The sequence below is a fragment of the Acanthochromis polyacanthus genome, chromosome 16 (genome assembly GCF_021347895.1).
Source record: "Acanthochromis polyacanthus isolate Apoly-LR-REF ecotype Palm Island chromosome 16, KAUST_Apoly_ChrSc, whole genome shotgun sequence".
Lineage (NCBI taxonomy): Eukaryota > Metazoa > Chordata > Actinopteri > Pomacentridae > Acanthochromis > Acanthochromis polyacanthus.
Window position 1 is genome coordinate 28,634,410 of NC_067128.1, and position 16,977 is coordinate 28,651,386.

The 16,977-nt window shown below is 39.6% G+C and overlaps 1 protein-coding gene across 2 annotated transcripts in view; it reads right to left on the reverse strand.

Moving 5' to 3' along the window:
• Positions 1 to 375: 375 nt before the first annotated feature.
• The window catches only part of LOC110970970 (heparan sulfate glucosamine 3-O-sulfotransferase 5), a 121,466-nt gene continuing 104,864 nt past the window's right edge, over positions 376 to 16,977 (reverse strand). For both annotated transcript variants that reach the window (XM_051960713.1, XM_051960714.1), the window contains exons 3-4: positions 6,983 to 7,124; positions 376 to 2,261 (exon numbers count right to left, since the gene is read on the reverse strand). In XM_051960713.1, coding sequence (XP_051816673.1) covers positions 1,331 to 2,261; positions 6,983 to 7,089 — 1,038 coding nt within the window. In that variant the 5' untranslated portion in view covers positions 7,090 to 7,124 and the 3' untranslated portion in view covers positions 376 to 1,330. The remainder of the gene's footprint in view (positions 2,262 to 6,982; positions 7,125 to 16,977) is intronic.

A 16,977-nucleotide genomic window follows, 5' to 3' on the forward strand; every position in this document is an offset into this window, starting at 1 on the left:
TATGCATATTAAGGACTGAAATGTGATGAATAACTTTTAATCTGTTATTTTATGGATTTTTAAATACATTTTTAATACTATTTTTTAAATCAATACCTGACTGTAAAATCAGACAGTTTTACTCCATTTAAACAGCTAAAAATATCATTACTTTAGATATATCTGCCATTATTTCCCCCATTTTTACAGTTTGTGAACATTACATTATTTCACCATTCACCATTTTATAAAACATATTTTTCTGGCATCTTTTCTTCCAGGTTTTCAGGATTTGTTTGTTAGTTTTTTTTAAATCAAATTATCTGCTTCTCAAAATGTTGAAGTCTCCCATTAATAGTGACAGTGAAACCACAACATACGATAAAAGATCTGACGAATGTTTACATGTTCTTTTAATTCAACATTTTTTAACAACACACTTATGATACATAATGAATATTTGCACAGAAACAGACAAATTTTGCTAATCATCATAGAATAAACAATTGGCTTGACAGGAATCATCAGAGGACAACTTTTTTTTTTAAACATTTTTCCCACTATGGCTTCTTTGCTGGGTGTTTGGCAAACCAATGAGACAGCTGTAGGGGAAAGAAACAGCATAGTTACATTTAAAAAACACAAGCTCAAGTCTTAAATGCTTTAAAGGTTTGGGACATGGTGACAGTCAAGCTTGAAACACTAGATCTATTCTGATAAGCCTCATCTGTTCGTCAGACTCGGTGCTGTGTAGAGAATTAAAGGAGGCCATCTTCTAATGGACTGATCACAGCAGGTTTTAAATAAAAGACCATGAAGAAACAGAAGACAACTAACACAACAGTCTACTATGTTATAATGGCATCTGGATTGCACATGCGATTTTGGTCGAGTAAACAACATGATGGGAAACAAATGAACAGTTTTGTTGTTTATCAGATGTCATTTTGTCATCTTTGAAGGTGTTTTATCGTGAATAAAAGCATCACACTTAAAGCTTATCCTAACAGCATGAATGTCAGTGTTTGATAGTCTTTTAAAAATAATCTCTTTAGTTAATCACACAGCTCAGTTTTTTTCTTCACGGGGAAAACATTGACAGACAGATGAACTAATTTGCGAGATCAAGTGCTTCGAACTGAATCTTTTTGTCAAACCATCAAACTATTTTGTATTTTTCACACGTAAAAACAAACTTACATCAAGTTCCTTTTTATATTTGGTCACACTGTCATTCTTGTATTAAATTCAATCAAAGTGCTATTAATATCGTTTGAGATCTTGCAACTTGGTGTTTATTTCTTTAAAAAAACACCAATCCAAAGAATCTCATTGGAGGAGTTCAGACTCATCATGGCCAGCTGAATGTCCTACCAGTGATCTGGTAAAACTTCTGATTGAAAGGGTGAAAGAACTTCTGCAGTTTAGTCACTACTGACGGGTCCACGTCTGGGTGAATCCGGCCCTTGCTGCCTGCCAGGCACTTGTTGAAGACAATGTTAAATCGCAGACAGTAAAATCCCCTGGTGGCATTGAAGTACAGGTTATACTGGCTGATCCTGGAGGGGAGGTTGAGGAAGCGCTCGACAAGCTGCAGCTCCGGCAGCGGGTCTGTAATCAGCCGATCCCCGTCCACGATATGGAACTGCTCCACGGGAAAATACTTCAACCAACGCTCCAGGTGTTTGGTGTAGATGCTGGTCCGCACGGCTTTGTACTTTGTGTTCACCTCGCAGGTGTTGGTGTCGATGGCCAGCTTCTCAAACTTGTGGTAGGTCTTGTTTTTGCGCTCCTTGCCCTCCAGCACTTGGGTGTAGTCGGACACAGCTCTGGTGGTGGGCTCGCGGACGATGATCAACAGCTTGATAGAAGAGTTCATCTTGAAGATGCGTTCGGGGACCTCCTCCGTGATGAAATAGGCAGGGCTCTTCTCAATGGTGATCTGATGAGGGAAGGAGAAGGGCATCTTGCCCCTGTACCAGTCGATGCCCCGGGCGTAGTTTTGATCATTGTCAAAGAAGTGGATCTCCTGCGAGGCCTTGACCACTGCCGGATGCAGGTTGAGCATTTCCAGCAAGGCTCGGGTTCCCCCTTTACGCACCCCGATGATGATGGCCCGAGGCAGCTGCTGGACCAGGTTGTGCAGGCGGATTTGCTCTTTGGTGGCATTGCCCTTACGTAGTTCATGGAGCAGGCCACGCTTAAACTGCAGGGTGCGGAGAGGGATTTGCTCTGGCTCTGGAGAGGGCAGTCGGCTCTCAATGGGGCAAATGGGCTGTAGCCTGAAAGAAAAGAAAAAGGAAACCGACATCCTCAGTCTCAACACATGTAGAGAAGAAAGACTTCTCTTTTAATGAGCTACATTTTGGGAGATTAAATGTTCAGAAAGTGATGAGTGAAAGCATATGATTCTGTAATTGGTGCTGTGCCTATTGAGCCCTAATGGCCAATAAAGTCCAAAATACGTGTCATTTTTCCCCCCATCTGATTTGCACAGTAATGACCCAAAACATTACGACCACCCTGTCAAGTAGGCTGCTGGTCTTTCATGTGCTGCCAAAACACCTCTGACCTACAGAGACATGGACTCTGAAGTTGTGATATTTGGCTCCAAGATGTTAGCAGCAGATCCTTTAAATCCCTTAAGTTGAGAGTCGGAGCTGCTGCAGATCCGATTTGTTCCAGCACATCTCTCAACACTTTTTCACCTGCTAATTGGTACACCCCACAACTATCCCATCTCAGGGGCGCTTTTATGAAAGTCGCTCAGCTCTTAAACATGTCAATTTATCCCACATCCAACGCCACACACACTGACTGTTAGCTAAAGGTCATGGTTCATGGTTTCCACATCACAAACTCAAATGGCGGCTTCCTGATGGCAAGAGGAAGAGCTGCGTCATTTATTGTGGTTGACTGGACAAATGGAGAACATTAAAAAGACAAAATGGTAAATGCAACCTCCGACCAAGAACTAGAAAGACAATGTGGAATACGATACATATGTGATATACACGGAGTCTACGAAATGAGCATCTGGTTTAGTTTTCTGGCAAATTCTCACTTGGCATGCCACCCTCGCAGATATAAGTGCATGATGAAGTTCACTTCACATTCAGCCATGTAGAAACTATCAATTGGCCTTTACTATTGAATATAATAAAGACCAGACCTTGACTTGTGCAGTTGTCATGAGAAAACTCATGTTATTCCCTTCATCTGTAACTGGACATTAAGCTTTGCTTCATCTGTATAGCACCAAAAAAGTCGACATTGTATGGAAAATGTTTGAAAGTAGGGTTTGCTGCAGTGCAGAAAGATGAATTTATACCAAGAATTTAGCACAAATTAGGAAACAAAAAGATAAGACAAGGAAAAGCGAAATGACAGGGATTTTTGCATATTCTTTATTTGTATTAAAAATGTGTTTCGATTATTTAAGAATCATGTGTATGTTTGTTATGTTTTTAACATTAAAAGGTGTTTGCAGTGCACGGGAAATGCACCATGTAGTCTCACTGAGGGTGTTTCTGGAATAGAAAGATAAGTGCCAACCAAGGTGAAATCTCTCCCTGATTCATTTACTACTACTTATATAACAGACACTCTGCAGTCCACTCTGTAGTGATCAGTAAATAGATTCCTGAGACTCATTGATTCAATATTCTTTTCCATCATCCCTGACAAGTGTTTTGTTACACAGCAGTACTCGTCATCTATAAAATCCAGCACATGGCACTACTTCTTCTTCTTCTTTTCCTTTCGGCTTTTCCCTTCAGGGGTCGCCACAGCGAATCAATTGCCTCCATCTCACCCTGTCTGCTGCATCCTCTTCTCTCACACCAACTACCTTCATGTCCTCTTTAACCACATCCATAAACCTCCCCTTTGGTCTTCCTCTAGGCCTCCTGATGGCAGTGGGAAACTCGGCATCCTTCTACCAATATATTCACTCTCTCTCCTCTGGACATGTCCGAACCATCTCAGTCTGGCCTCTCTGACTTTATCTCCAAAGCCTCTAACATGTGCTGTCCCTCTAATGTATCAGAGGGACAACTGTATCCTATCCATCCATCCTGGTCACTCCCAAAGAGAACCTCAGCATCTTCAGTTCTGCTACCTCCAGCTCTGCCTCCTGTCTTTTCACACATCACACCTGACACTTTTCTCCAGCCGTTCCAGCCTGCCTGTACACGCTTCTTCACCTCTATTCCACACCCTCCATTGCTCTGGACTGTTGACCCTAAGTACTTAAAATCCTCCACCTTCTTGATCTCTTCTCCCTGTAACCTCACTCTTCCACTTGGGTCCCTCTCATTCACACACAGATACTCCGTCTTGCTGCGGCTAACCTTCATTCCTCTCTTTTCCAGGGCAAACCTCCACGCCTCTAGCTTCTCATCCACCTGTTCCCTGCTCTCACTACAGATCACAATGTCGTCTGAAAACATCATAGTCCATGGAGACTCCTGTCTAATCTCGTCTGTCATCCTGTCCATCACCATAGCAAACAAGAAGGGGCTCAGAGCTGATCCCTGATGTAGTCCCGCCTCCACCTTGAACTCCTCTGTTACTCCTACAGCACACCTCACCACTGTCTTACAGTCCTCATACATGTCCTGCACCACTCTAACATACTTCTCTGCCACCCCAGACTTCCTCATACAAAACCACAGTTCCTCTCTGGGCACCCTGTCATAAGCTTTCTCCAGATCTACAAAGACACAATGCAGCTCCTTCTGACCTTCTCTGTACTTCTCTATCAACATCCTCAAAGCAAATATTGCATCTGTTGTACTCTTTCTTGGCATGAAACCAGACTGCTGCTCACAGATGTTCACCTCTGCCCTTAGTCTAGCTTCAACTACTCTTTCCCATAGCTTCATCGTGTGGCTCATCAGCTTTATTCCTCTGTAGTTGCCACAACTCTGCACATCTCCCTTGTTCTTAAAGATGGGCACCAGCACACTTCTCCTCCAGTCCTCGGGCATCTTCTCACTATCTAAGATCCTGTTGAACAACCCAGTCAGAAACTCTACTGCTACCTCTCCGAGACACGTCCATACCTCCACAGGTATATCATCAGGACCAACTGCCTTTCCACTCTTCTTCCTCTACAATGCCCTCCTCACTTCATCCTTACTAATCTTTGCTACTTCCTGGTCCACAACAGTCACCTCGTCTACTCTTCGTTCTCTCTCATTTTCCTCATTCAACTCTTCAAAGTACTCTTTCCATCTTCCCATCACACCATTGGCACCTGTCAACACACTCCCATCCTTATCCTTTATCACCCTAACCTGCTGCACGTCCTTCCCATCTCTGTCTCTCTGCCTTGCCAACCTATACAGGTCAGTCTCTCCCTCCTTACTGTCCAAGCTAGAATACAAGTCATCGTAAGCCCCTTGTTTGGCCTTTGCCACCTCTACTTTCACCTTACGCTGCATCTCCCTGTACCCGTCTACTCTCTTCAGTCCTCTCAGTGTCCCACTTCTTCTTAGCTAACCTCTTTCTCTGGATCCACTCCTGCACCTCCTCATTCCACCACCAAGTCTCCTTATCTCCTTTCCTTCCAGATGACACACCAAGTACTCTCCGACCTGTCTCCCTGATCACATTTGCTGTAGATGTCCAGTCATCTGGAAGCACCTCCTGACCATCCAAAGTCTGCCTCAACTCTTTCGTGAAAGTCATACAACACTCTTCCTTTTTCAGCTTCCACCATTTGGTCCTCTGCTCTGCCTTTACTGATTTCTTTTTATTACGATTTGTTTTTTTCCACTAAATCATAGGTTTGCACAATTTTTGAGAACACAATGAAATAGATAACTTTTACCTTAAAAATTCAAACACTCAAAGAAAACAGAACAAGGTGATAATATAAAGGAGGGAAAAAGGGCGTGAGAGCAAGATTTACCAGAAGTGTAAAGGCATAGTTTGACATTTTAGAAATGGCACACAGCAAAGCAAATAAGACTTTTCTGTTATGTTTGTTTATCAGGAACAGCATTGATGTTCCTGGGTCATGCTTAATTATCCGAAAGTGTCAGAAACCAAAAAAACTCAACAGACATCGTTTATATCTCATTATTAACTCCATTACTAACCATTTCGATCAATATGCAGTGTAATGGTGTTCTTAGCCTCTCAAAGATCATGGTTCAATGGGGATCAGTGACTCGTTTTTCATAAAAAAATGCATGTCGAAACTTTTTGTAATGTACAATGGAAAGACCCACATATAAAATATAGTGGTTTTACATGACATTGATTAAAAAAATTTATTTTACATTTTGAAATGTTCTCTGTTTTTTGGAGTGATACCTCTTCTGTTCAGGGTTTGCGAATATGCGAAATGAACCATTTTTATTTTATAAGCCGATTAAACTTATTAAGCCAAGCAGAAGAAATGTCATACAAAAAAAAATTGTAACTACTTTTTTTTCCCCGTTTTAAAATGGGTCAGTTTGATTGCTAACATAACAGGAGGGTTAATTAGCTAGCATTAGAGGTCTTGGATTAATTGGTTATTTGGATTACTGTTGTTGCATATTTAATTGTTCATATAGAAAAGTGTTTTTCTATATAAACTGTCCAAAAGTATTGTTTTTTTTCACAGCTTTTTTCTGCTCTTTCCAAACAAACTGCTATGACTGCTTCTCCCATGGGGAAATTTTTGCCCCAAGTGTAGTCACTTAGGAGGATTTTTGTTTGTTTGTTTATGTAAACCTCATTCAGGAGAACCCGCAGAATTTAAGCTTCAGGGTGAATGTCAGTTTACAGCAAAAATAAGTCTTAACCTCTGGCTGCCAAATCTGTAAACATATATTGACAAGTTACACATGTATGGAGGAGCACATTTAAAAAGTTTCACTAAGTGGAGGGCTATGTAGATTGAAAAGTTACAGACTGAATTTAAAAGAGTTACTTGATGCCAGATCACGACTTCAGCTGCTTTAAATGAAAGTTGTGTATGTCTTGGAATTCACCAGTGATGGCTTACCTATCCAAAGTCCCAACCCGGGCCACAAGATAGAGGACACTTCCGATAGCGAGGCTGCCCAGAACGAAGAGCTTCTGTCTCAGCAATGCCTGCTGTTTGAATAGCATGGCCCTCCATCAATCTTCAGGACTGCGTCTTCAGCCTGCAGAGAGCCGAGCACATAAACCACTAATCACCAGGGGAAGAGAGACAGCCTAATGTTTATTAACACACACTCAATCAAGGCTTACAAGTGATTAAGCCACACTCACGCACGCCTGCAAAGTGCTGCAGTGCCATTAGAGGGAATGCTCACCCACCAACTGCCACTTTGTCGCATTTATTTATTTATCTGCTTTGGACAAGTTGAGACTCAGATCTAAGCTAATGTACGGGCAGGGGGCCTGCTGCGAGGGGCCGTAAATTAGGGCATCAGAAATAAACTGTTCAACTCTAAGTGAAGTTCTCTTGGTGAAGTTCTGAAACAAGTTAAAGCTGCACTAATCACTATTTCTACATTAAGAATGAATCAGATGACAGATTGCATTCTGACCCACATCGAATTATAAGCCAACTAAACATTGATCCCGATCTCTATGTAGCCTTTTAGCTATTTTAAGCTAGCTGCTGGGTTTTTGACCCTGCAACTTCAATAACTGTTTCCTGATAAAAACCCACTGGATGTTGGTGTACGCAGTTAGAGACTAGCTAGTGAATACAGAAAATCATTTATCAGGTGAACAGAAAGAAAGTTTCTCAGACAGATGGAGGAGAGATTAAAAAAAAATAACAAAAACACACTGAACACTGAACTGAAGTGCATCAGGTAGGAAGAAACACAAATTCAAATAATTTACATTGTTTGCTAAAAGATTCAGTGCATTAACTTCAGAAGGTAAATATTCAAGAGATGCTTTGTTTACATCTTGTTGTGCTGCTTCCTGGTTGCCAAATATTATATGTGGGTTTAAGATGAATAAAAGAAAGACATTGAAATGATGGAATAATATCAATAATATAATAACAATATACAGTTCTGAGCTTATAATTGTTCCATTTTGTTCCTCAGCTTGTTGATAACTTTGGGCAGGTGGTGTGAAGTGGGTTGATCTCATGAATTAATATAAACAAGTGAGTTGAGGGTTGTAATAACCAAAACAACCTGAAAGATGTTAATATACAGTTCAGGACTGCAGTTTTTATGTTACCGAAAGTGAAATGGTGGAAGTTAAATTCCAAATAAGGGAGAATCACTGTCTCAGTAGTGAAAAAATACACAAAAATGTGTCTTCTAATTTCTAATAAAAAAGAAAAATTCTAAGAAGAATTACAGTGCTGACTGTTCTCATTCTTACAGCTTCATATCTTCTTTCACACTGTTTTTTTTTTATTTTTTATTTTCTGTTCATAGTGTTCGGATAAAAGATACAAAAAGGGCCTGAAGAAAGGTTATGTGAATAGTCACATTGAATTGATGCTTTTTTGACCTTCAAAGAAAAGGAAATAATTCTGCTTGACATTCAGGAGAGGCCACTGTCTTCAAACAGATGGAGCACAGAAATTTCAGTCTCTGTAATTAAAGAAAGGACTATTTTTTTCCAGATCGATATATGAACCCTTTCTGCATCTGCAAGCTTAGCACAGTGTGACTTAGTAAATCACATTATGGAGCAACAGTTCCATACAGAAGTCGTAGGACTATTACAAAAGGCCAAGTGCACTCTAATCCAGCCTTTAAAACTGCCCACCATTACCAGCAGAGAAGATCCTCCTCAGTGTCTCATAACACAGAGAGCTTCTGACCCCACTGTGACTGGAAAACATTTCGCTCATATTGCCTCATGGTGACTTCTGAAGAGAGACCAGCAGAGCAATTGCAATTTCATCCGTCTGACAAAGCAGAAGAATAAAGCCAGTTAGCCAGGGGCCAGCCCTGTTTTTGTGGAGTCCCATTTAGAAAAGAAATGTTTTTCATTACAGCCTGTATCACTGAAACAAGTGGGAGCCATAAATTGAATGGATTCCAATGAAAATAAAGTCTGCTCAATATTTTTAGTGGCTACATACGACATTGCAAATCATCAGCAAAGTAATCCAACTTCTTTCAGAGTGTCATTCAGTTCAAGAAAATCTGATAAAACAGTTACTGTTGCACCAGTAAACAGAAAAAAACAACTGACATGATCCAGACTTTCTATTTCTTATTGTGGAGTCAAAACAAGTAAGGTTTTAGTCTTTATTTACCTGCCTAATGCCCAGTGCCTAATGTTTCTAAGAAGTTAGCCAATGCTAGCCTTCAAAGATAGAACACAACTGTAGAACTGACATTACTAAGTCAGTTTGGTTAAACCTCACCAATGAAAATCAAGTTTTCAACCTTTAACATGTCCTACAGGTGTTTTTTTTATATGCAAGTACATCACGAGTTGAAGAAGCAGTCAGTTCCGTAGCATGTCCGCCTTGGAACTGCAGTGTAACAATGGCAGTCACAAAAACACTGGTTCAGTCAGATAGCCAGGGTTTCACATGTAACAAACCTAAGGAGCCTGAGGAACCTGAGACCTTGTGGGGTTGGATTTTCCATATCAGAGGAGAAGCAAAGTAAAAGCCCCAAAGGCTGTTAATGGTCTAGCTTCACTGAAACAAATTCGATGGACAAAACAATAAAAAACACCTGTCACTATGACACAATGACAGCAACACAAAATACTTCCTCTAGTGAGATCACACATTATAACTTTCAGGAAGAAATTATTTATTGCAGGATGGTTGTATTCGATCTCAATTGTTTTACCCACAGACTGTGTACAAAAGATGACGAGAGCCTCCAGATCTGTAGGTGACTTAAACCTGCATTCTTTCTGACAGCCAGCAGGGGGCGACTCCTCTGATTGCAAAAAGAACTCCGATTGCATGGATGTCTATTAGAAAATGAATGTACTTCTTTATGATCTGTTACCTCAGTAAATAATTTCCTTATGAGTTTATGGTCTCAACTTCTAGTTTACAGTTTCCTAAAATACAGCATGGTCTTTGTTTAGTAAATTATGATTCCATGCAGGGTAAACAGATAACAAAGCAAGGTGTGTTGTAGGTGTGACCACCTTGTGATTGACATCACTGCAGTAATGGACAGATATTAATGCCAAATTCCAAACTTGAGGCTTCAAAACTGCAATTCACAGATCAAGAGGTGATGTCATGGCAGCTGTAGCTATCTTTGATTAGCAGTAGTTTATTGAAAGAAACTTTCTAATTTTAAAACAATAGCACTTTATTTTTCTGGCTTAAATGATAACTGTTGCTACAAGACTTTATTTGCTCCACCTAATTTAAATTCTGGAAAAGGTTTATAAATTGGCTAGTTTTCTTTAGTAAGACTATTTTCCAAAGAGTGATCTGGCTGTACCTCATCATTAGGCTGGTGCGGACTGCACTTTTTCATGATCTGTTACATCAGTAAATGATTTCCTTATGAGTTTACGGTCTCAATCGTTAGTTTCAAGTGTCCTTCAATACATCATGGTGTTCATTTTGAAAAATATGCTCCCATTTTGAATAAAACTGATGATAAAGCACGTATGTATGTTTTACAGTGGGGCTACCTTGTGATTGCCAGGTTGCGATTGTATCAATTTGCACCTCTTCGGGTTCAACAACTGGATTAACTGCTCTCTCATAATGTCCAGTTTCAAGAACCAGCATGACAACAACCAAATGACAAGCTTGAGGCTTGAAACAGTAGTCCTCAAACCAATGGGTAGAGCTGTGGTCACTACGTCTGTCTTTTATATACAATTTATGATGTGGCTAAATGATGTGACTTTACTGTTCCTGCATGGTAAAGCCCAATACAACAATGAAGAACCTTTTTTGTTGTGGAGTTAGTCAAGTTTTGATAATAAAGTTCATATATACATGTTGATATAAGATTAATTCATGTCATTTATTGTGCACTTAGACAATGCAAATTAAACTAAAAAAATTAATTTCTTGACTCAAATTAATTGTTTGTGTACTTTCATACTGCATAAACAAAGCTTAATGATGTTAACACTTGCAGTCACGTTAAGCAACAAAAAAAAAATCTCATTTTTATAATTTTCTGCTGCATGCAATTTAAGAAATATGAGTGGAAAATTTCAAATAATTTATTGTGCAAATTTAAAATATTATGATAAACTGAAAGAAGAACATGATGTGACATATTTCATTTGCTTAAGGTGGACGTTTATGTTGCTGCAGTGGACTAAACCTGAAGGTTTTGTGTGTCTGCCATTTTCAAAATCGTTTAAATAGAGAGAGTGGGATTAACTTTGAAGTAGCAGTTCAATGTACATGACATCAGGATAGCTCATACAACTACAATCCCACAAAATCCTGTTGTCATCTAATATACTGCATACTGCAGCGGTAGAGGACAGAGTATTGCTAGTAATATACATCTATTAATATAATAAATTACAGCACAATCTTCAAAAATGTTCAGGTACCAAGGAACACTTTAAATCCACATGAACACCAAGCCTCAGTTGCTAGATTATGATTGTACGATCATTGCTTATTTCGCTACTGAAGGCCACAATTCCTGTTGTTCAGCAGAGGTCACATGAGCTTGTTTTTAAAGACTAACTAGCTACACCCATTAAAATAGACTCTGGAGTGTATAGACAGATTCCAATCTGCAGATTCTGTGACCTGCACAGGCTCATAGCAGCTCTGAGCAGACAGTACGGTATTAGCTGCACTAATGAATAGAGAGCAAACACTTGCTACATGTTCTTTATGACTTATTTATAAGCATGCATGAAAATTGTTTGTCCTGTCAAGGAGTTACAGCTACAACAGCTGTGCCTGGCAGTGAGCACAAGAGGGGGCCTGTACAGAATTATCTATTATGGAGCAGTTTATTTCCATAAACTACACTCTGGGCCAGAGCCACTGCTTTTATTTAGAGAGCTGAGTAAATTTACAGTGGCCCTGGCTGCCTGTGTTGTACCTTACAGTTACAAAGAATTCCACGCTTTACAGGAAATATAACTCCACTTTTCCTCACGCATGTTGATGTCAACTTCTCGGTGAGGGCGTAGTTCCAATCTACAGTTCTGGTAAAACGTCTCACGCTGCTCCCTTCTGAAATGACACCTCTGCTCCCGTCACTCACGGTTATTTATGTTGTCTATAAAGGAGATTCTCATGCAGCGTGACCTAAATAAACTCTGCTGTTTCTCTCCTTGAAGGCTGAGGAATGTTTTGATAGAGCAACCAGAGGGTGACAAACATCGCTGGGAGAGAAAAGACAAGATGGTGACAATCTTCGTCACAGATACTGGGCTTGATGCAGTGAGCACTAAAATGCTCCACACAGGGAATAAAATTTGCCTGCAGACACTGAACTCAGAGACAATCAGACAATTAAATACATGCAGATGTCTTGAAGCGACTTGGTCTGGTATGAACTTTCACGTTTGGTGACTATGTCCAGTAAATTTTAGTGAAATAAGCAAATGTTAGCTTTAGGAAGGATTGATATTACAATGTAAGTGACATTACTGTGTCAGTTTGGTGAGTTTTCTTTACTTGTATTACTTCATTATGTTTTTACTATTATTTTATAATAGACATTTGCTAATGTTAATGTTGCATTCGTGTCATGTAGTATGGGTAGAAGAGATGGGACAGCTCCTTATATATAAGATTGATGTCACTAACACTGCTTTGAAGCAAACTGCTATGAAGCCTTGATTTTAGAATTTGCCCGATGTCATGTTACGCTTGTGAAAGCAAATGTACATAGTGGTTTGTGGATTTCACTGTAGTGACCTGTCAACCACGAGGAAGCCTCATCCTAAAACACATCCTGCTTTATTGTCTATTTTTCTCTAAATGGGACAATAATTTATAAGTGAACATAATGCTGTCTTTAAAAAGTCTTTAAACTAGAAATTGAGACCATGAATTCATTAGAAAAATGTTCACTGAGGTAACAAATCAAAGGACAAGAAGGGTAATTTTCTCATAGAGTTCAATACGATTGGAGTCTCCCTCTGCTGTCCATTAGGGAGAATGCAGAGCAAAGGCATTTCTATGCTGACTTCACCTTTCAAACTTGGAGGATGTGTCCATCTTTTATATACACTACGTGGCGCCCAGCCTCATATAGAAATACAGCTGAGATATTGTACATTATATGTAATAAAATATATTTTGCCTGTTGCCACAACTCTTCAGCAAAAGTTGCACAGGCTAGCCTTACATCTACTGCAAGACGGAATGTACAGTATTTACCCTATCTGGATCATGAATGTGCAGCACACTTGAATTTTCTTTTGTTTTTGTAGTTATTTATTTTTGGAAAGATAAAATTCAAGTGTTTGACCAAAAAAAAAAAAAAAAAAGATTCTTCCTCTGGGGACCATAAATAACTAATTTGTTTTGGAATAATCCTCTGGAGACTATGACATTTTATCTAAATACGGTCTGTCGTTGTCGTCAAACATTACACATTTTGAAAATCTTGAAAAGCACTATGACATTTCTGACATAAAGTTTACTGAGCAAAGATCAGGAGGAAACAACCACAGAAAAGATGAATCCTCTGAAGACCATGAACACACAGAGTAAGCTGGCATAAAACATCTTTAAAAAAGGGAAAATTTTGGTAGCAGAAGACAAAAATCTAGGAGAACAGAGAAACTAACGGATTTTATTTCTTCTGCTTCCCTAAGTGACCTCGATTGAATAATTTAGTCCAATACATTGTATCATAATGCCCCTTTTAGTCACTCAGTCTGTCTGATCATAATTTGTTGTGTAGCAATTAAAATAATGACTACCAGCTGGATGATTCTGTCAAGAAGCGCCACATTAGGGCAGAAATGCCAAACATGCAGCCTTAAGACTTTGATATTCTGGTCCACACCAACACAGATCACACTCCTCTGTCAGTTCTCTTCATTTTCTCTCATCCCGACCTTTCGGATCACGCTGCTTTCCTCCACGTTTTCCACACGCAAAACAGGGACAAAATTAAAAACAGGTAATGTACTTTTTCCCCCAGACCCACGCACTTTTGAGTGACACGTGTCACGAGCAATCATTCATACATGAGCTCACAGCCTTCTGGGCTAATGGGGCCGAGAAAGAGTTCAGCAGAAAATGCATTTATAAAAAAAACAAAAAAAAAACAACAACAACACATTGAGCGATTAGAGAAATGCTGACTCGCCTTTGCGTGTGTAATTAAAACACTGAAAAGAGTTGCCGCTTACAGCCTCGATAACAACTATAATTAGTTTCCAAATACTGGAGCGTGGAATATATGAGCTTGATAAAAAAAGAAAAAAAAAGTGCTTATTTACGGTGACACTGCACAAAAACCTGTTAAGTTATTAAGCCACTTGCTGTGCTGGACTAATAATTTGCACTCTGGTTTCATTTTTAGAGGAGCACATGAGGGCGATGGTAAAAATAGACCTCTGAATCTGAGCTCAAATTAGAGACTGTTCTGTCCATTCATTGTGTTAGTGTAGGATTAAGACCACCGGTCCCTTCAGTATAACCTGAGGGGCCCTGGGACTGACTCATCAGGTTGTCAGCAGCAGGAACAGCTGGATGGTATGACAGGAGAACCTTCTCGGGGACTCGTGCCATATTGCGCCAAGATCTACCAAGTCCGATCAATGCCATTTTCTACACTTCACACAATTCACTGAGGGTCTGCTGGTGCGTTCTCCCTTTTCAGTGGGCTGCTGCTGCTTTTTTAATGTTGACAGAGGCACAAAATATTGAGACAGATGGGCAGAGACACCAGAGACATGACAAAATGTGTGACTATTTTCATGTCCAAGGCGTAAAAACAGTTTTAATATTGATCCACTTCAATTCGGTCCATTTTTTCTCCTACATTGTGTTCAGTTAAAGGGATTTTTCCAATCTCACTAAAACAATACTCCTGTGCCCACATGCACATAAGTCTCACTAAGCCTAATTAAGTCATATTTAAATGTTACAGCACATTTAGTACAGATTTATCTCATTTTTATTCCTTGCAGAGCTGTGGCAGAAGGATACCCTCTAAAAGTCGCATGTAGGTTTGTTGAGTTCAGTTCTGACTTAACTTTAACTGACTTTGTACTTTGTCGATTGTAAAGCCAGAGTATTTTGGGAGATTGCGATTCTGGGACACAAATTATCCAACAAAACAGCATTTAGAGCCTGTGTTTGTGGAATGTTTGCAACATCTCAGAGTAGAGGTAGTTTTTTCTCATTTTCCACATGATTTGTTCCAGCTTCATTCACACCTTATATTAACCCCATCTCCACAAAATTACATTCCTATACAAGTAAACTGTATGAAAAAAGGCAACAATCCTATTTTTTCTCCTATGACTTTGTTGAAAAGGCCTCTTGTTTGGACAGCATAGAATAGAGTTCCTTTATCAGCATTGCACACTTTACAAAAAACAGAAAACCTGTCAGTATGTTCTTAAAGCACAGGAAGAGATGTGCAAAAATCCTGAAGAAACATCATACAAGTGTGTCTATGCAATTTTGAACTTTTAAAGAACCACAGAGGCCATCCTCCTTGGGAACAGTCACCCTCAGATATTGCAGTTGCAGATGATTTGCGCTCAAGTTGATTGTAAAGCTGTAAGGAGGCTGTGCAAAATTTTTGCCCTGAGTGACCAAAGTTAGCTTTTCCCACTTATCTACAGCAGGGAAACCGAGTACACTGATATTATGACTTGTAGGCGTAATAGATAAAATTACAAAACATAAGACCCTGGCTGAAAAATAGCCCAATTTTCCTTTAACTTTATTAGTGGGTTTTTGCGGATAGGGCATTCAGCTGACTGCTCATCTTTTATTTGAGGAGGGCGCCAGGGGGCCGACTATAAATGGCAGTCACCACAGTCGACTTCACACAGCCTCACAAATGTTACCCAGTGACAGAACTGGTGCACACTACTCACGCTGTCTGCGATCACAAGATTAAGTTATCCATTGATCAAAGACATTTACATGTAAGGAGAAACAAAGCTAATAATATGCATTTGGCCCCTTTGGTGGTGGAAATAAATTCTCCAAAGTTTGACGAAGACAGACAACAGCAGCAGCAGTGGTGTTGAGTCAGCTGAGGACATTGTGGAGGGAGAGGAGAGAGGGCAGAGCGCTGATGAATTATTCACCACTATGAGCTTTATTATTGTTATTGATCTTTGCTTATGCACAAGGGAATGATTTCTGCTGTTCAGTTTCGAGCTCCGCCCTCCTCCGACCTCCACTCCACTCCTCTAAACCAGACGTCCATTTTGTGATATTACACCTACATTATTTATCACCCATAGCAGCAGATCTCCTCGTCTACAATTCTGCCCTGCCAACGTCTCGTCCTCATTGTGACTTTGTGTATTTTGTCAGGAGCATCAAGTTAAGAAATATACGGCAAATATCAAGTAAATCGACACATGTACACATAAACTTACATCATCAAGCTGCACCCAAAGCCGTCAGCACTCAAGCTTTAGTATTTCTAAATAACTTCATCCACACAACAAAGTTTCTCTTATCTTTGACATGTTTAAAAGGCATCATATCTTTAAAAATTACCAAATTTATGGCAGCCAGAAAATCCAAAAACTGAAAGAATTGTCAGATTTTCTTCTCTTCTTCTCTTCTACTTCTAGTCTTTGAACTATTCATTCGTGAATCCTGTTCTGTTGGTGAAAATAACTAAATCTAAGCTTAACATTGTTAGATTATTTCAAAATCACTTTTTTCGACATGTCTTATTCAAACGTGCCAAAAATGAACAGGTAGTAGTAACCAGATTCTACAAAAAACAAAAAATTCTGTATTCTTGCCAGCAACTGTGAAGCCATTACTGATCCAGCTACAACCAACAGTCGCTTGACAAAAATTCAGGGACATTTTGGCTCAACTGCAGGTCGTGTTTACACAGAGCAGATAGGAGACAAGTATAGAAATATATTAAAATGCATGTAGTTGAATAT